Raw genomic sequence first — 21,760 nt, forward strand, 5'->3', positions numbered from 1 at the left:
GAAGATAATAGAGGCCAAGGGAGCACAAAGCATGCCACGGCAGAATGACATAATCATACTGTTTAGGTCCCTGAATTCAGTTGTAGCAAATTATAAAAGCCAATAAAAACTAGTTTAAATTGAGCTTCAGTTTACATTAAAAAAAAATCTTAACCAACAGAATCTTATGACTGAAATTCCAATGAACAGCATTTAACAGTGAGATTTAAACTTTTAACATTTATGGTTTCTATTCTCAGGCACTCCAAAATTGCAAATGCAACGTCTAAAAATGTACATTTTTGGTGAGACACAGATGTGAACTGTGCATATAGAAAAGCATATAGTATATTAAGAAGCCACTTTGAAAGCAATTAACCTAGATGACTTCCAAGCATATGAACATAATAAAATATTTTGCTCTCTACTAGTTGCATTCATGCTAAATTTCAGAGATTGGAAGAATTAATTTGCATGTTTAAATATACTTACTTGAATTTCTGGGTGAAATTACATGGAACAGTTAAGAGCTAAACTGGATTCAGATAGACCTGAGCTCAAATTCCAGATCTGCCACTGACTAGCTGTGGCTTTGGGTAATTTACTTCACATTCACTGTTGCCCTGCTCCAAACTGGTTTTAGATATGCTTACATATTGATTCTTTGAGCCCTAAGCCCATAGTGTCCTGTCTTGAAAAGCATCCTCCATTTACTCCAAGGTACCTAAAGTATTGCTATATTTTTACATGTGTCAAGACAGAAAGGATAAACTCTCTAATCCACATTTTCAATAAAGTAACATTTGCTACGAATTCTTGATATGGGCCAAGTATTGTGCTGAGTGCATTATGTGGATTTATTTAAAGTACAATCTTATAAAACAGGTATTACTCTTACATTCTCCATTTTATAAATGTGGAGTATAAAACGGTTAAGAGCACAGACTCCAGAACCAAACTACCTGTTTGAATCCTGGTACCTCCAGAGACTAGCTGTGTAATCCGAAGCAAGTTCATTAACTTTTCTGTGCTTCAGTCTCCTTGTCTATAAAATAGGGCAATAACAGTAACTATCTCATAGGTCTGCTTAAGACAATGCACTTAGGGCAATGTCTGCCATTGATAACTGAGCAGACTCACAAATTATGAGTATACCATTTTTATGAATGAATTAGAAAACAAAAAGGAAAGCTACAACAAATTATGTAAAGACTGTAATACTATATAATTAACATTATTAAACACACACCTACTATATATGTCATTCATTCAAATAAAAAGGGTACAAAGATGACTGGGAAATGTTCAAAGCTCTAAATAATTTATTATTAGATGATTTCCTTATATTATTCCCCTTTAAGCCAGTGCCCATGAGACCAGCTTAGGAAACTTATTTTGAAAATTAAGATTCTAGGATTCCTCTAAGATTTTTGGGTTGCAAACCAGAAATACAGCCCGGTTCCTGAATTTTTAACAGTATCCCAGGTTTAAACACTGTAAAAAAATGCAGTATTTTACTGTACTCAATATGAACTCTAACCCCTAGTACATGCAACTTAAATATTATGCCCTTGCCCAGCCGGGCATGGCTAAGTGGTTAAGCGTCGACCCAGGATCCAGGCGATCGGGGTTCGATTCCTGGTCAGGACACATGCCTGGGTGGCAGGCTCGATCCCCAGTTGGGGGCGTGCAGTAGGCAGCCAATCCATGACTTTCTCATCATGGGTGTTTCTATCTCTCTATCCCTCTCCTTTCCTCTCTATGAAATCAATAAAGATATATTTAAAATATATATATATACATATATATATATACACACACATATTATGCCCTCAATGAAAAGAAGCAGAATGTTCTTATGAAAAGAATTCTTAAAACTATAAACAATTATAATATTTAGAGATGTGCATACCAGGGGAAAACTTCCTGACTTTCAGACACTATTCATAAGCTGCAGTAATCCTTTATTCAACACCTCATGAAAGGCCATCTACAACAAAGACCTTTACTTGATTAAGTGAAAGAAAAATAGCTTTCACTTGATAAACTGAAAAACAGTAACTACAGGGGAAAAGCAATCAAACCTACTAAGAAAGATATTCTGATGTATCCTCTGTAGGCAATTATAGTGTTCACCATGAATAAGTAAGGAGTTTCACAGAAAAGTAAAATAACAAACTCAAACTAATTATAGATACCAATTGTTATATACAGACTGCATTATGCCAAGAAAAAAATGTAGGTACCTGATTTTGGAATTGCAGGTCATTTCATTTTCAGGGTAGTGAATATCCACTGCATCCTGAATGACTGTGCCATATTCATAGACTTTAATCTTCTTTGTAACCCCAGCAATTGCAAAATAGTCACAATCCCGGTCAAATTCAATACTAGGAAAATAAAGCATATACTTGATAAGACTATTTACCTGTACTTGTGATGTTTACAATGACAACTATTCAGAATCTGTTTTTTTCTATTTCTGAAGTGATTCTGTCTACAATGATAAGAGATCTACTTGAAAGGCCCTCAAACTGTACCAGGCCCTAAGTCCAGATTAAGTCATGATCAAGACATATCAAATTACAAGTGGTGGCAAAATGTGCATAGCTACCCAATTCTGCTTATAGATGGTTCTTTTGCTCCCAGAAGCTTGGCATATTTTTCATTTCAGCTTTAGTAACCATATTACCACTTACCCAACTGTCAAGGCTAACAAGTTATACTGTAAAAGTAGTGAGAAGAGACTTAATGGTTTGAGATATTAAAAATAAATAAAAAAGAATTATCAATTAATTTTTTCATAAATTATAGCTATTCCCCTTCCTAGAATTTCACAGCAATTAATGTCATTTTAATAAATAAATTAGTATATAAAAGGAATTACTGAAACAGGAAAGGGAGGGGTGGTGACAAAGGGATAAAATACACATAAAAATGGAATCATCAAATTATCATTATGTTTCTCCAATTTCATTTCTAATCTCCCAAACATATATGATCTCTGACTTATGAACCTCAATACAGGTTCCTTATACCACAAACAAACAAGGGAAAAACTAAAAATCTCCCTTCTTTTAGAGTTACTTGGGAATGTACCCACCCCTCTGACTTTATTTTATAAAGTTCTTAAATAAGCTACTTCAAAGCAAAGCCTAAGACCTTATTTACCTTCACAGAACTTAATTTGCAGCCTCAACAAAGTTATTATATAACCAGCAAGAAACCTGAGTGACCTAAAGGAATTAAGAATGAAATGGATCATCACAGACATTATTTGTCAATGAGTTCTGCTTAGCCACAAGGCTAGAGATTATATAAGAATTCTCACTGATCTACGATTACATAATAATAGCTAAGACTCACTGACGACTCACCCACTCCAACCAATACACATATGAACTCATTTAATTTTCATAATAACTCTATGAGATAGGTATTATTTTTATCCACCTTTCACACATGAGAAAATGGAAGATTAGAGGTGAAGTAATTTGCCCAAAATTAGCCGGCTAGTAAGTGGCTAAGATGATATGCTAGAAGTACTCTGCATATATCAATCACTCATTAAATGCACACCAATCCCTATATGACACACTTTCTTTATGGGTTACCTGTGATATTCTTTCACAGAACAGTTAATGGTTAGTTAATAATTTAATGAGAAGCTTTGCTGAGCTGATGATGAGATGAATAAGGAAAATAAGTATACATTAAAAATAGTTCCCATAAAAACACGTTGAGGTGCTCACTTTTCATTACAGTTCTAAATCTTTCTTAATTTTATAAAAGTTTTAAAGGAATTTCACTAAATATCATTGACTATAGCACAATTCAGCCAATGTTGCCTCCAATAAAATAGGACTATGTAGCAATGCAATAGATTTATTTGCACAACAACTTCAACTGAACTCCTAGCTCAGCTTCTGTCGTATGGATTCTAGTGCAACTTAACTATATTGATGTCAACTATTCAGCTCTCCTGACTCATTCTATACCCACAACCTCATGCCACTGAAGAAAAAATGTTCCTGTGTCTGGCAAAGGACAGAGTTATTGGAGTTGAAATCCTACTCTTAACTTAGGCGGTTTTGGTATAGCTGAGACTTCATGGAAGAACCAGTTATATTATCCCTAAATACCTTTCCTCCACCTACAAACATACATGGCTAACCAACAACATCCCAATGTTGTACCATGAGTTAACATGACCTTTCCAAACTATAGTTCTTAAAATATAAAGAAAGTTTAAACATTAACTTATCAAAACAACAGTCCAAAGACACTGAAAGGAGAAAACTGACATATAAATAAAAATGCTACCTGTCAAAAAAACCGACTTAATGATGTAAGTCTATTATTTCTTCTGTCACTACTTCCTCTGTCTTTTTTCAACAAAGATTAATTATCGACATTTACTCATTCTTTATCCTCATACTAAAAAATTAACTTTTTGTTTTGACTTCACTGCTATTATTTTCTTACATTTTGGTTATGTTTTGCTCTTAATGTATTGGGGTATGAAGGACCTGTACAGTATCCTTTTTTATATTCTGGGACATTGAGGTTCTTTACAGTTTAAAGCAATAAGATTTTAATAGAAATACTGACCAAAAAGTGTAAAGAATAATATTATTTACTATAAATAATATAATATCATAAATTTTGATTGAAAGAGAAAGAAAGAAAAACAGCTGCCTTTTTAAAATATGCAAGTACTTGCACATAACTGAAACTCTGGATTTAAGTACTTTCAAACACTGAGCCATTTGCTCCCAATCTTGGACAGAGTTAAGCATATCTGTTCCCAAACATAAACATAATTAGGACCTAGAGCAGATCATGAAATAACACAAGTGGACAATGTCGGTTTTAGAGCTTTTCAGAGCTTATCCAAAATAGACCTCTTATTTCACAATACAATATTTCAGCTGCTTTAATTAGGAAATGTAAACAAAAATAATAAACAGTGACCAGCCTGGATAAAACAAAAACAAAGTAAAAGGTAAACAAATTAAGTAAAACATACCTGCTTCTACAATTAAATTCACAAGAGAATTGTAAGAAATCTTGCTTGTTATATAAAATTCATTTCTGCTATCCACTATCACCAGTCATTCTTAAAACAAGTGGTTTGAAAGTCATTGCAATGACAAATTGTTTCATAAAATTTTTTAAATTTCAAAATACACAAACATATTTTCCGTGAAAAGTAATATTAATGGAGACTTACTTTAAACATGGAAATAAACTGCATTTTTCTTTCACACTTGAAGAAATGTGTCAACTGTTTTTAAAAAGTGATGTATTTAAACAGTTGTAAAATGTAATTCAGATGTAGGAAACTGGCTATATTCTTTGTCAAAAGGGCCATCAGTCAAGTGATTAGGCATCAAGGCAACAGATCACACAGGGGAGCTGATTAATGCCACCTCAGTACAGTGTGGCACAAGGTGATGCAAAGACATCAGTGTCCCAAGAAAGAAATTTTGTCAGTGTTCCCATTGTCTGTCATATTTTTTGAAATTATAAAACAGGTATGGACAAACAAGGCGGATTAATATCCCTGAACACTAGAATCCAATTTATCAAAAGAAACTGTAAAGTGAACACAGTTGTTAAAGGTCTAATTCATTACCATGATAGTATGACTCAAGAGACAGTGACAACTATAATTTCAAGGAAACAAAGAAAGGTTGAGAAACTGGCCATTGTAATGAAAGAAGTGGGCAGATCTTTAAAGAATATAAACATAGGCAAAGTAAATTAATACTGACGTTATTCAACTTTCTCCCAAATGAATCTATAAAACAGCTAAAACTTTCATAACATATCTAACACTTACTATGTGTCAAGCATTATTTTAAACACTTTACATAAAATATATTTAATCTTCAAATCTCCAATGTATAGCTAAGGAAACTGATGTATACTAATGTTAAGTTCTTTGCACAAGGTTCACTAAATAATTCAAATTTAAGCAATCTGGTTCCATAGTCTATGCTCTCAATAACTGTGCAAAATTCCAATTTTAATGACAGGAAAAAAGGGCGGGTCTTCAAAGAACACATTCAAAGGCAAAATAAACAAGAATACTAACACAGAATAATGACATATACTATATTATATATATGTTAATGATAACATAATAATTCATCCTGTGCAACAAGTTAAACACAGGGAGATAAAAAGAGAGTAAGACAGCCTAACAGTTTATAATTGGTAGGAAAGATTATAGACAATATAAGCAAATGCCAAATGATAAGGACACATATGCTACATGAACTCAAGGAGTGCTGAGGCCCATGGAAAGAAAACGGATGATGCATGAATATCCTCAGGAATCAAAGATCCAGTGTGCCTGTTATCTGCCCAACCTAGCTAATGGAAAACCAGGATTATAAAAACCAGAAAACAACATGTGAGAAGTTCACAGAAATATGAACTAGGACTGTATTAACGCTAACCTGGGCTATTGCCAACAGCCTCTTTACCAAGTCTGTCTGCTACCACTGAGTTTCCTCTTTTCTAATCCATTTGAAGCACTGATGATAGTAGGGTGATTTTCCAGAAACATGTAATTTGGTACTCACATTCCTCACAAACCCCAGACGGACCAGTAACTTAAGACAGTAACAGAAATATCTGACTAAAAGAGAAAGTACATTAACAATCCTAAAAATCATACTTATTCCTTAGAAAACAAGTCAATAATTACCCGGAGATCTGTTTTTAAGTATACAAATGAAACACTCACACCATTCTGTAATAGAGAATGTATTAAACGTTACCCTAAATCTGGATCAGCACTGCCTAGCATTATAAACTGAAGTTTAGTAAAAAACAATCTTTATAACTGGCTTTTACAAAAAAAAAGTTTAATTTGAATAGTTCCAAACCGGGGACACACACACACACACACACACACACACACACACATGCATCTGAATGTAATGTCTGCATTAAATTAAAACCCAAAACAATGTTCACTATTAAAACCAAGTTAGACAAGACAGTAACAGGGGTACAAATTATCAGAAACTCAAAAAAATTAATTCTTTTTATTCGTTTGAGTGTCTCAAAAGTAAAGTGTTTTCTGAAACTTATCCAAAGGTTTCAAAAGATCCAAAGGGACTCAGAACAGAACTAGGGAGCAAGAATATCTTAGCTCAAATCTTAGTTATGTCATTTACTAGCACTGTGCTGATCTTACACAAGTTAGAGAATTTCTCTTCACCTCAATTCCTTATCGGTAGAATGGAATTAACAGCAATGCCTAACTCCACAGGGTTAATATAAAGATTAAATGAGTCAGTGAAATACTTACAATGTCATAAAATACTTATAATGGTGTCTGAAAAGAAGTAATCAAACGCCACATCACCCGTGTAGTGATTGATCTAGCAGCAATGAATGACACAATATATAACCATTTTCTTATGAATTTACTAATGTCTGTTGTAATTCTATTTCAAAAATTTGAGAAAACATAAGCAAAAATGTTAAAATAATCTCTAGACTACAAATGGAGTGTATAGTGGTTTTAAACATAACAATCTAGGTTATGTAAAATTCAACCCAAGAATAGAGAACAGCCATTGCTACTTAGTCAGAGTTTAAACTATGCTTTAAATCATTCTTCTCTGGTGGCTACTGAATACCTAATTTAAGAAAAAGTGCAAAAGTGGCATTACTGCTAAGTGTAAGATGAGCTCTCTATGTACTTCATCCTAAGCAAAAATTTCTATACCTATTGTGTATTAGCTGAGACACAGTTATGGTAAACAAATACTGCCCCCTTGTGGATTTATGAGTATGGCATTAAATAACCTGAAATTACCCAGAAGTAAAGGAAGAAAAAATTTAAAAGCAAAGTTTCTGGTTCAGCTTTTTCTCTCAGGGAGATTCTCACTGCAAATAAGTGATCAGAAGTAGATACATTTCTTACAATTTTACAGTAAGAATAATTTCTTCTACAATATGAAATAATGGACCAAATTCAACATCATTTTTCATCTCTAATGTCTTACCCCTCTTCCCCAAATAAATCCTTTCTTTATTTTTTAGATCCTCACCCCAGGATATGTTTTTATTGATTTTGAGAGAGAGAGAGAGAGAGAGAGAGAGAGAGAAACATTGATGTGAGAGAAATATCAATCGGTTGCCTCATGTATGCGCCCTGACTGGGGATCCAACCTGCAACCTAGGTACGTGCCCTGACTGGCAATGGAAGCCATAACCTTTTGGTGTACAGGACAATGCTCCAACCGAGCAACCCAGCCAGGGCCCAAAATAAATTCATTAAATGTCTTTTTTTGAGAGGAATTAAAAGCCTTTAAAATAAACTTATAACCAATAATGTATCTGAATGTGAGAAACTAGGAAAATCAAAAAAATCATTGGTTCTATTAAAGTTTCAAAGTCCCTTCAATTCTTTGTATGCTATTTTCCCTTGTTGCTGCCTACTAGTCTTCATCTGTCCTAATAAACTTTGAATATTGGAAATTTTTCTTTCAGAAATGTTATTAAAAATATTGCTTACACTTATATGAGATATTTAGTCAAAATCAGAGAGACAGAAAGTAGAATGGTGGTCACCAGGACTGGCGAATGGGGAGAATGAGGAGTTATTTTTTTCAGTGAGCACTGACTTTCAGTTTTACAAGATGGCAAGTATTACGGAGATGGATGGTGGTGAGGGTAGCACAGTATTAGGAATGTATTTAGTATCACTGAATATTAACTTGTTAAGATGATAAATTTTGCATTATGTGTATTTACCACAATAAAAAAAATTTGGAGAAAAGGAAAGATGCTACATCAAAATCTATGGCATGTAGCTAATACAGTGCTAGGAGGAAAATTTATAACGCAAATTATCTACAATAGAGAAGAAAGATTTCAACTTCAGATAGTTTCTATCCTAAGAAACTGAAAAGATAAGGGCAAATTGAACCTAAAGAAACCAAAAAAGGCAATAAAGAATAGAAATCAATGAAACAGAGAACAGAAAAACAGAGATGATCAATAAACCAAGAGCTGGCTACTTAAGAAGATAAAATTACAAAACTGCTAAGTCAGACTACTAAGGGGGGGGGGGAGGGGGAGAAATTTCCAATACCAGGGATGAGAAAGGGAATATCATTATAGAATTTAAAGATATTCAAAGGATAATAAAGGAATATTATAAACACTTGTATGCAAATAAATTCAACAACCTAAATGAAATGGACAAATTCCTTGAAAGACAAACTAAAAATAATGCACAATCAAAAAGAAATGGATATTTGGTTAGCCCTACATATATTGAAAATTAAATTTGTATTTAAAATCTTCCCTCAGAAAAAACTCAAGGTCAATACTGCTTCATTGGAGAATTCTACAAAATATAAGGAAGAAATAATGACAATTCTTTACAAACGCATCCAGAAAACTGGAGAAGAGGAAGCACTTATGAGGACAGTATACCTTGTCACCAAACCAGTCAAAGACATTACAGGAACACAACTGTGACCCTATGAGATGGATACTATTAATCATCCCATTCTGGAGATGAAGAGACTGAGGGCTAAAGAGAATAAAAACTGGCCTAAGACCACAGAACTAAAAATTAGGAGGTAACTGACTTCAGAACACAGTCTCTTAACCATAACACTATAACTGCTTCTCAAATTCAATTAAATTCTAGATACTCTTGCAAAAGAAAATACTAAGGCGCGCTGCCCAGTACTTACCTAGAGACTATGCTGGAACCATTATAGAGATCACTAGCATATGACAGGGTAGCCAAAGGTCGCACTGAATTATATCGAGTAAACTTGGACAAGCATTCCTGAAATTCATCCAACTGGCTTGCTGTTCGACTGTCATCTATATTAAAAAAACATAATAAGTGAACTATAGCATCAAAGAGCAATATCCACAGATTAAGAATAATATTCTAAATACAAACAATAATTCTTTTTTTAAAAAATATATCTTTATTGATTTCAGAAAGAGGCAAGGAGAGGGAGAGAGAGATAGAAACATCAATGATGAGAGAGTCATTGATCAGCTGCCTCCTGCCTGCCCCCGACTGGGGATCGAGCCCCGATCACCTGGATCCTAGGTCGACGATTAACCGCTGAGCGATGCCTGGCCCGGCAAGAACACACATTCTCTCTCCCTCTCTCCCTCTCCTTCCTCTCTTTGAAACTAATAAAGATAAATTAAAAAAAAGAAGAAAAAAAAAAGAATGTGTATTCTGTTGAAGACCATAATCCTTTTCTAGGGTAGCTGAACCTCTGGCCATTACACCACCATTCATTACATTAACACCTACTTTCAACAGAAGTTATAAAGAAAGTACTAAAAATAGTTATTTCTGTATCTGAAAGTATAGGAATTACATTTCACTTATCTGATTATAAAAAGGTAGGATTTTATTTGCTTGGTTGGTTTATGAACATCCATACATATCTGCTGCCATATCACCTCTCCTATCCTAATTACAGATTAGTTTGTAAAAATGTATCCAGTGTCTCTTTTCTCTCTTCTAATGCTTTATAATTTACCTCCTCTTTCAATTACAATTGAGAGCCAAGGCATTAATTTCTTAATCTTCAACTTTCATTTTCATAGCAGAAAATAAAAGTTGAGAAAGGGGGGTGTAGGGCAGGTTCTCATTTGAAAATATACAAAAGAACCACCAAACTTTTAGGTACCCTAGAACTTCACATTCAGCAATATGATTGGTGTAGTCAATGTGCACATTTGATAGGATAAGCTTGAGATTCCTAAAAACTAAGGACAATGTGTATTAAGTATAATACAGCTATGCCCACAAAAATAAAAATCTAATCTTCCTCCTGGTCTTCACTTATCATTTTACTTTCCTATAAAGCTACATCCCCAAAATAAATTAAATTGGTTTGTGATTACCTTCACTATCCCACGGCATGCCTATGCTGCTAGTTAAAAATTATTAATAACAATAGCCTAGCCCAATCTCTCTTTCTGATCTCTTTTTAAATGTCCACCACTTGCCTGGGGTTGTATTTCAACATCATACCAACATATGATGTCTGAAAGGGCTATCATGAACTTGTCTCAGATCACTTTCAACTTAACAGCTTCCTGTTGTAATTTATGGACTATTAGAGAGGTTCAATAAGGGATTCAATTCCTAGGCAAGAAAATAAAAGCTTTCCATATGTATATTAATTGTTGATTGTTAATTTCAAACACACTTATCAACAACCTTGGATTCCTCATACTCTTCACAGGATAAGTGCTACGTAAATCTAATATTTTTTTTCCCTGCACCACCAATCTTGAGGCATATTTGGCCAAAGGATCTAAGCAATGCGTAAATTATAATACAAACGTGCCAACTCAAGAGAAAACCAAGGCTAAATTTTAAACAACTAATAAAGTATCAGACATTTGTTTTCTTGGTGGCCTTCATTTTGAGCAGGTGTACTGCTAATGACATTAACTAACTGGGCACCCAACTTATATCAATCACTGTAAATTATATATATCACCTGAACAACTTAAAAAAACCACCTCAAAACGTGTAGGATTGGTATTAATGTCCCAACTTCGTTAGTGAGCAAAGATGCCAAGAAAAGCTAAAGATCAGGGAGCTAACAAAAAGCAATAAAAATATCCCATACTATTACATTCATGCCTTTACAAAAGTTATTTCTTCTACTTTGAATATGTTTCTGCTTACCTTTTTTAGCTCATTAATACTAGTCTTGACTAAATACAACTCTTAAGAAATCCCTACAGTGATTATTTACCTGTTGCATTCTCCCACTAAGTTTATACTACTCCTTGACAACAAAAACCAGTTCTTACATCTTTTCATTCTTAGCACAGAAGACATTTAGAATTTAATAAATGTTGAATAACAGGAGGCAACTGAATGAAACTTATTTTTGCTAGCTACATATTCATGGTTACTTTTTTTTAACTTTATATAGCTCACTATATAAAGATTAAAATTCCAAACACAGAAAGAGAACAAAACTAGCTATGGGAAAGCAATGTTTTCCAAGATCTTTAAGAATCTTCACAAAGCTCTGGTAGACTATGTCAAAAATACACGCTTTTGTTTTATAAATAGAACTTTCCATAAATCCAGCATAGGAAGCTAGAGATGGATCTGAAATATAAATTTGAGATACTTTATTGGGATGAACATGTATTAAGTTATGTAATGTCTGGCCACTGGGGGCCAGACAAAACACACACATACACACACACACACACACACACATAAAATTTAAATTAAATTTTTAAAAAAAGAAGTCCTAAATGTGTACCTGAGATACGAGACATCCTTGTAGAAAAGTAACATTGTTCTAAGTCTTCAAAATGAGCAGTGAGTCGTTTTCGTCTTGAAGCTAATGTGCTATTATACCAAGGCTGTTTCTTTGTCTAAAGTGATAACAAGACAAGACACTTATAACTCAGGAAAAAAAACATACTTTTTTTCTGCACAGGATAAATAATTTCAAAAGTTCATCACATTAAAATAATTACAAATGGTAAAAAGCCATAGTTCTTACACCACATTTTCCAATTTCTGATTTAAAGTGAAAACATAGGCTCTTAAGGCCAATTTTGTAAAAATAAAAAGCTTCTTTCAAAATCTCCAAATTAAATAAAGATAAAATCCATTATAACTCATTCTAAAATTTAGAATTTTAAGAAAGTCAATATGCAGAAATGGTTAGAAGACAATTATAAAGCAAACCACTTTTTCATCATCCCTGTATTGTAGCCTTGAACTCTTCTGCATAACAGAAACTGTGCTTGACTGTACAGAACATGTCCCTGAGTTTAAACTGAATGAGATTAGGGGGAGTAATATGTATGCACTGAATAGTCTGACATATAGTTTAGAAGATCAAAGTAACTAAATCATATATATATGGACAAAGACAACAAATCTGAAATGTACTGGCACATAATTCCTATAAAAAACAAAATACAGTTGACCCTTGAACAACACAGGTTTAAACTGCATAGGTCCACCTATACATGGATTGTTTTTCAATAAATACTGTATGTATTTTCTCTTCCTTATGATTTTCTTAAGAACATTTTCTTTTTTCTAGCTTACTTTATTGTAAGAATATAGTATATAATGCATATAATAGCATACCCCGTGTTGTTCAAGGGTCAACTGTGTATAATATTACCTACATATGTTAATTGAAGTGATAAGACAATTCTTCCACAGGTGGTTATTATCGATTATGCTTGCGGCACAGAAACAGATACAGAGATAAGATACAAAACGAGAGATGACACAAGTTCACGGATAACTATGCCACAACTGTAAATGTATTAAGAAATATTAAGGCATTATTATGAAGAAACACTAAAGTGGACCCCCACTAAAACTAGATGGTAGGCACTATTTTAAAGCAGTGCTTGAATCACGAGAAAGTAAGACAATTTCCAAAGATATAACAGATAAACAACTAAACAGGAAGCTGAACTCAGGAGAGAGGTGATGGTAAACAAAATACGGATAAGGGTGCAGACAGCGGAAAGAGGAAGAGAACAATACCTACTTGGGGTCAATACCTACAAAAGGACAAGTGCTAGAACTGAGATTTGGAGACTGAAAAGAGAAATTGCAAATGAATAGAATGAATTATTCACAATGAAGGATAAAAGTAAAGAAGATAGAAAACTTGAAAGAGAGGGTAAGAAACATAAAAGACAGTAAGATTTAAATACTCAGACTCAGAAAATGTAACATACTGAAGGAGAAACAATTAAAGAATTGATGTTGACAAATTTCTAGTACTGAATACAGACACAGAAATTCTGGAGATCATAAGCCATAAGCAACACATAAGGAACAAATTATTAGTATCCGGAATACATTTTAAAAACACTCCTACAAGTAAATAAGAAAAAGACTGATACAAAAAAAGGGGAGAAAGACACGAAATGCCATTTCACAAAAGATAAAACATGAATGGCCATAGGAAAAGATGCTGACCTTATTGACAGGAAAATGCAAAGTAAAACTACAACTAAGTTCCATTTAGTATTACCCACTACAGCAGCAACCATTTAGAAATTCAACAGTGTCAACAATGTGGAGAAACTGGAACTCATATACTACTCTGGTGGGAGTTCTAAATTAATAGACTCTGAAAAACATGTAACTTATTAAAAGTCAACACATTGATAAACACAAATATCAGAAAAGTGATTACCTCTTGACATGAGGTAGGGTGATGGAATTTGTTAGGAGAACATTGGTAACTTGAATGGTACCATTAAAGTTCCAGTAATTAATACAGGAGCTTGGTTCATAAGTTTTTTTGTTATTATTATGCTTCTGATTTACATATTCATAAAATATATTCCTTTTATGTACCAACACATATTTTGTAATTTTTAAGGGAGAAAACTCTAGATTTTAAAAAATGTGATCAGCTCCATGTAGAAAGAGAAAAGATTTCATAGTCTTTAAACATGAGAATTACAATAACAAAAATCAGGAATATGACATGTAACACAAACAAAGAGTACTCAACACTATTTGGTTTGGCTTCCAGTTTTTATAGCATAATTTACCTTCACAATTATTTTGCTAATATTCCGTCTAAGCTTTTCTTGAATTTATTTATTCAGTGCAATTCCATTTTAACCCATCCAAAACTAGGTTGCCTCATAATTTTTGGTAAATACACATCACTTGGCTCAACACAATGATGAGTAATTCATCAGCAGATTATTACTTTCTTATACTGAGAAACAATACCTTGATTATTCATAATTTCTTCTTACAGTATTTCCTTCTTCTAGAGGTCTGATGTTACCATTACCAGTATGTTTAAAAAAACCTTTTAACTCATCATTGATGAGCAAATAAATAGCTGATTATGCCTCAAAACTACTCAAGTCCTAATCAATGACACAGTATTCAAAACAGTAGTATTTATTATAGGCCTCTACAGTAAACCAATCTCTGATTTTATAACTCGGATGATTATATTCATGGTACCACTGAAACCTATTGTTAACTATATAATTTACCTGAGAACTGCCACTGAAACCTGGAGGTTGGCTGTATTCTGTGGAATCAATAATACTACTGCAAAATGAAGAGAAAAAATGTGATTTCAGTGTTTATATTACTTTATCAAGAGAAAAAGTAAAACTAAAATACGTGAATCCAATATTTCTAATTTCTAAGCAAAGAAAATATTACCAATAATTTAATGAGACATCAAATAAATGCATAACCCTTAAATGACAACAAAAAAATCAGCAAATATTTAAACAATTTATCCCTTTACCCCACTACCTTAAACATGCAACCATGAAAGAATATCAACAGAAAATAGTCACTGGACAGGTGTATACATAGATATATTTGCTTCAATCTGGTTTTCAGATACATTACATTAATACGTTGTTTGGAACCCCATTTAAAGAAGAGTATTGGGAAAAGAGCACAAGCATGCAATTAAAAGCAATGGTTAACAAATGCTGCTGTGCACTAAAGAGCTATGTGCCCTTGTACAAGTACTTTAAAACCACTCAGTTTCCTATCTGCAAAGTGAGATGAGTGGGAACTAAACTTATCTCTACAATATCCAGAGTCCCTTCCAGGTCCAATGTTATGATAATCATCTCACATTAAAGAAAACTATCAAAAGAATGGAATAAATGGTAAAATACCAATAATCTTTCTTTCATAATCTCAAACCTATATACCAGTTTGCTCTGCTCTGGTCAAATATAATTTGCTTTCTGCATTGGTTCTTTACATTTGGTTACACCGTCTGTGCATTCTTCTGCGTAACTCTAGAAGTCCAGACTATCTTTTTATTCCTATTAGTTCTATCTTGCCATTTCTATCTTATCAGTTCATTACTCTTACTGCCTTCCCATTTTTAAACACAATAAATTTGCCTATGAAAACTATTAACACCTGAAAATGGCATAACATATATACCAGCCATGATAAACCAACAGTTATTTATATTTTAAAAACTCCTTTTCCTTATTTCTACTATAAAAATATTTATATTCTTGTCTATCCTAATACATTAAGCAATTGAGGGTATTTAAATGGTTCTCTCTACACAATTACACATAATCATTATTTTATGTTAGTACACAAATAACCTCAAAGGTTATAATATGAGAGGCACTCTTAAGAGCACAGAGTGAGTTTGAATTTCATCCCTTAGCAGCTAAATGACCCTGGGCAAGTTACTAACGTTAATTTGGTTTCTAGTTTCTCCATCTATTAAATGAGGAAAACACTTCAGAGAGATATGACATTAAAATAAGTGTGTTAAGTTCTCAGTGCAATGCCAAAAAATAGTAAAAATTCAATAAATTTTACCCTCTAGTAATAAAATTAGTAACATTCAACCTCACATTTTCAAAAATATAATAAATCAGATGGAACTGTCCTCACAGTAGTCTTTTTAAAAAGCAACACATATTAACAGATCTTAAGTCACTATGTCCTTAACTGTTTCTATAATAAGACTCAATTATACAAGAAAGCCTTCTAAGCACTTACACTAAAAATTAAAGAATTAACACATAACGGGTTTCTTTTGATGAAATATAACCAACGCTCACCTTCCTTGCACAGAGTATGACAAGATCACATGTTATTTTCAGTATACTCCATCCAGGGACTAATAGGGCTAAAAATAAGGAGATGCCATGCATTCAAAAATCTCTGTTACTTTTACTAATAAAACCCAATCCCCTAGCATTTGTATAAACATTAATAAAATTATGTAGCTGTGTATTTAGAGGTCAATAGAATAGAGGAATTTCTAGATATGATTTTTATGGTGTTATAATTCAGATTTCTTTGATCACAAGTCTGAACAATAATATTGATGTATTAGTGTGTATAAGAAATGCTCATCAGACACAGACAATAGCACGGTGATTACCAGGGGGACAGGGGGCTGGTAGGAGAGGGTAAAGGGGGGATAAATGGTGATGGAAGGAAACTTGACTTGGAGTGGTGAACACACAATACAATATACAGATGATGTATTATAGAATTATATACCTGAAACCTATATAATTTTATTAACCAATGTCACTCCAATAAATTCAATTTAAAAATACTCATCAATTTGTTGATGATATTGAAATTACAAGTTTCAAATGGTACTTTAGTCTGCAGAATTTGATTTTTATTTTATATCAGGTTTTAATTTTATTCACTAAGAAAAATTTATTATTGCATACAGACCAGACAGAAGAAATCTGAAAAATAAACCTTTCTAATTTTGCCCTTTTTTTTCAGATGCACGCCTGAGAATGTTTATTGAAATTTGGCCTATTCATACCTCAGAATTCAGAATTGGAAGGGATGACTATCAATAGCTTCGTTAAACAGTGAAAATTCTTGTTTATAACAAGAACCTAAAGGTATTTCTTAAAAAATCCTGAAATGCCTACTAATCAAATTATGATTACTAAAGTTTTAGAGTTAAATTCATTTTGATTATTTTAACTCTTGGAATTGAAGGTCTGTTTATACCATATTCTAGCATAACTTATTTTCCATCCTAAGGCTATGGAACTATAATAGCAGGATTCTAGGGTCTGTCATATTCACAACTGTATTCCCAGTGCCTGAAACAGTGTTCTATACATGCCTGATACACCCCCCAAAACTAGCTGAATGACTAAGAAAAAATTCTTCAAATATTCTAAATAAAAGAAATTGCACCGCCCAGCCAGGCGTGGCTCAGTGGTTAAGCATCAGCCTAGGATCCAGGCGATCAGGGTTCGATTCCCGGTCAGGGCACATGCCCGGTTGCGGGCTTGGTCAATGACTCTCTCCTTATTGATGTTTCTGTTTCTCTCTCTCCCTCTCCTTTCCTCTCTCTGAAATCAATAAAGATATATTTAAAAAAAAAAAAGAAACTGCACCATTTCAAAAATGGTTTCCATAACTCGCTACATTTCTATTACCTACCAATTTAATGAAAAATTATAGATGTAGGAAGAATACCCTCTCTATTACTGCCATGGGGTTTGATTTCTGTGTTTTGTGTTTCTTTTTTGTTTTAGTTCAAGTTAAAAATTCTGTAAGATTCTTTAATGGTCTTCCATTGCCTATGACATCAAGTTGAACTCCTCTGCATGGTACAGGGTCAGAGTTAAGGTAAGTATCCCCTGTACTCCCAACAGTAAAACAATCAATTGGTTTTACTACTTCTTCCACACAATAAACTTCATTAAAATATGGCAAAACATCATTCATATTCAAAAGTCCTCCATGCATGTATAGTAGAGATTTCTTTTTTTTTTTTTCTTAAATCTATTTTTATTGGTTTCAGAGAGAGGAAGGTAGAGGGAGAGAGAAACATCAATGATGAGAGAGTCACTGATTGGCTGCCTCTTGCACGCCCCCAGCTGGGGATCGAGCCCTCAACCTGGGCATGTGCCCTGACCGGAAATAGAATCTAGATCTCCTGCATCATAGATCGATAGCAGAGATTTCTTAAAATATGTTTGTAATTACCTAACCTTGGGGAGAAGCTATTGAAGAGATGAATCCACAAAGTTTCTAGGCAAAAAGAGCAGTATATATAAAGGTACCCTAACATCCTGTTTGGGGAGTTAAATTAAATTCTAATAAGAAAAAATGGTAGGAAGGGTATAGGTGAGTGTGAAAGACCATGCAAAAAAGCTGGATCTAAACCAATTTACATACAATGGAAAGCCACTGAAGAACTTTAAGGAGGAAAGAAGTGTGATCAGATTTCTGGCAATATGCTGTAAAATAGTTAAAAACCACTGCTGGACTCTATGTGATACTGAGTCTAAACAAGGCAGCACAAGGAGAAGGGACAGGCTATGATAGTCACAGCGAATCATGGTATAGAGAAGACAAAGTCCTGGGGGCGGGAGGTCCGTTATCCGTCCTCCTCTCTTTACATTTAAACGCATAAGCTAATCATAGACCCAGAGTCTATACAGAATTCAATAAGCTGAAATATAAAGAAAATCCTCATCACAGAAATAAACAACTCTACAAATAGGCTTTTAAAATAATAAACCTGCTTAAAAGAGAAATCAAAACATTACAGTGAGGAATAAAAACAAAAAGTGTTCGGCATTTAAATAATAAAGCTAATAATCAGGGGGAGAATTATAATTGCAACTACATACTATTTCTTAAAAATAAAGAAAAATCAAATATTGATAGTATAACATGACAGTCTTCTCAACATGTTCAATTTCATATCCCAAACTTAAAGATCATTTTTCAAGAGTATTTAAGGGCAACAACATTTTCCCCAAGTGCCTCTCTCAAATTCTGAGGAATATTAAAACTACTTGTTTTAATAAAATGTCAAAACACTCTTTTGAAGAAAATATGTCTGCCTATTTTCCCTTCTTCAACTATTCACCAGTCTAAGTCTACCAGAATCTTATCTGTTGATAGCTTTGCATGCTTTTTAGCAATTTTCCAACATTTTCATAGATTTCATGAAACCCTGTATCTTTTATAAGATATGCTAATTTATTTTACAATGCAACCACTTCTCATCTCTTCCATCGATAAAATCTTAATCCCAGTCATCCTCTCCTCTCCTCGGACTGTTGGAATGCTTCTCACTTTCTTCCCGGCTTCCCATGCAGGGGGCTGAAAGGGACACAACTCTTCTCTGTGCTCCACATGGAAACCCCAGTACACACTTTAAAATCTAAATCACATCCTGTTCAAAACTCTCCCATGACTTTCAATATTTACATTTCATTCATGTATCAGCTTAAATGCCAGCTCCTTGGAGAAGCCTGACTTTCTAAACTAAAATAGAACCTCTGCAAACCCCTAGTAGGCCTAATTTTACCTCCTGAGGTACTATTTACACATTACCTACTACTCCTACATTATAACTTTGCTTATTTAGTATCTTCCTCAACATCCACACACACACTCCCCCAAAAGGTAAATACCATTAGGGGCTTTGCCAACTAGATTCAACATTTAACAGTATCAAGCACATCAGAAGTATTGAATAAATAGAGCCAGTTACATGAATATAATACTATCTTGTCACGTGTTAGTAAAAGCCATCAGTGAGAGACTGAGTAATAAAGACCTGGGCACAACAGACTAAAAGGCATGCTACTATTATTACACAGACAGGGATATGATAATGGGAACTGTCAGTTTATTAGTGAATATTTTGTGACATGACAACTTTTGCTTGCCTGTATGTACTCACACAGAAAATATTTCATGGATAAAGATCCCATGTATATTAGAAAGTGAAAGCTAAGCTTAAATATAACAATATACCAGAGATGGAGTCATTTCCAACTGTTTTAAATAAGCTTGGAGAAAAGCAATCTGAATTACTTAGCTAAAGTGACCCCCAAATTAACTAGAATTCACAAGGATTTCCATAAAATGGTTAATGGGGAAAATAGCAAACATTTCAGGAAAGCTCTTTAACTAGAACATATCCCTGTGTCCCATTCCCCACATATCGTACCAAACTAGACCCACTATAGCTTTCCTGAACTCACAGGTTCTGAAGGCTACTATAATCTCTCATGTTGGCATTAAACTGCATGATAACCCACGTTATCCAAAACCTATTTGTCTAAAAAGCTTCCACTGACCCTGGCCTGTATGGTTCACTGGGTTGAGTGTGCCGTCCAATGCACCAAAAGTTGCCTGTTTGATTCCCAGTCAGGGCACATGCTCAGGTTGCAGGCTCAATGTTTTTCTCTGCCTTCCTATCTCTCTAAAAAAAATCCATTTAAAAAATCTTTAAAAATAAAATAAAAAGCTCCCATTGGACCATTAGCCTAAATGGATTAGCCAGTTAAAAACATGGAATATTGCTCTTTAAATATTTCAAGCAAAAATTTTCAGAATTTAGGTAGTACTTATTTCATCAAATAGAACTTCAGAAGGAACCACAGACATTTTCTTTATCTCACAAATACTAAACGAGGCCAGTCACTCTAAAACCTAGGGAAACAGTCGCAAGCTAGACAAATATAAACCCTGCTCTAATAAAGTATATAGAAAAAAAGACTTAATTAACTTAATAAGAGTTATGAGACGATGCCAGGGAGATCTAAACTCACCTATCTAAATGCCCTCATTTTAAATCTGGGGAAAGTGATCTGCTGAAGAAAATTCAATAAATTATGGAAAAAGCTCAAGGTTTTACTTTATTAAATTTCCCCTAATACTACCATTTTATGTCCTAAAATTATAGCTTTTTAATGTTATCTGATTTTTTAATTCACTAGATATTTAAAGCTACCATTATTTTAAGAAATCCACCAAACCTTTAATCCAACAGTGAATTCATAATATTATAATATTCTATACCTGGTATGAAAATTCAAAGCATTAAAGAAACAGGTGGGTAACCTGAATCTCATTTCTAGATCATGACCAAAAGTAATTTCTCCGGTGTTTTGTACATTACATGGAAAAGGTCCCCAAGGACTAGTACCATAGGTGCACTTTGTAACATAAATCCTATGCAATTACAAGTTTGAAGTTTTGTACCTGTGTGATGGAGAAGGAGCTTCAAATTGAGGCACTGTGCTATCCTCGCTGACAGGAGAGTATAAGCCACTCATTTCCTGAAAGCATAATTATTTGAGTTATAGTAGGTACTCCAAACAGAAGATGTAAAAATCAAAACCAGATATGACCAGGTTTTTATCAGTCCTTTTTTGTATCAACATCCAACTTTCTCAAGGCTTCCTCTCCACAGAGTGCAAAAGCTCA

The 21,760-nt window shown here is 33.7% G+C and overlaps 1 protein-coding gene across 4 annotated transcripts in view; it reads right to left on the minus strand.

Moving 5' to 3' along the window:
• The window catches only part of COP1 (COP1 E3 ubiquitin ligase), a 93,801-nt gene that overhangs the window by 30,383 nt on the left and 41,658 nt on the right, over positions 1-21,760 (minus strand). For all 4 annotated transcript variants that reach the window (XM_081122294.1, XM_081122292.1, XM_081122293.1 and 1 more), the window contains 5 exons: positions 21,536-21,612; positions 15,034-15,091; positions 12,291-12,405; positions 9,714-9,849; positions 2,226-2,369 (listed from right to left, as the gene is read on the minus strand). In XM_081122294.1, the coding sequence (XP_080978420.1) occupies positions 2,226-2,369; positions 9,714-9,849; positions 12,291-12,405; positions 15,034-15,091; positions 21,536-21,612 (530 nt within the window). The remainder of the gene's footprint in view (positions 1-2,225; positions 2,370-9,713; positions 9,850-12,290; positions 12,406-15,033; positions 15,092-21,535; positions 21,613-21,760) is intronic.

Source organism: Miniopterus schreibersii (assembly GCF_964146895.1).
Source record: "Miniopterus schreibersii genome assembly, chromosome: 19".
Taxonomy (NCBI): Eukaryota; Metazoa; Chordata; class Mammalia; order Chiroptera; family Miniopteridae; genus Miniopterus; species Miniopterus schreibersii.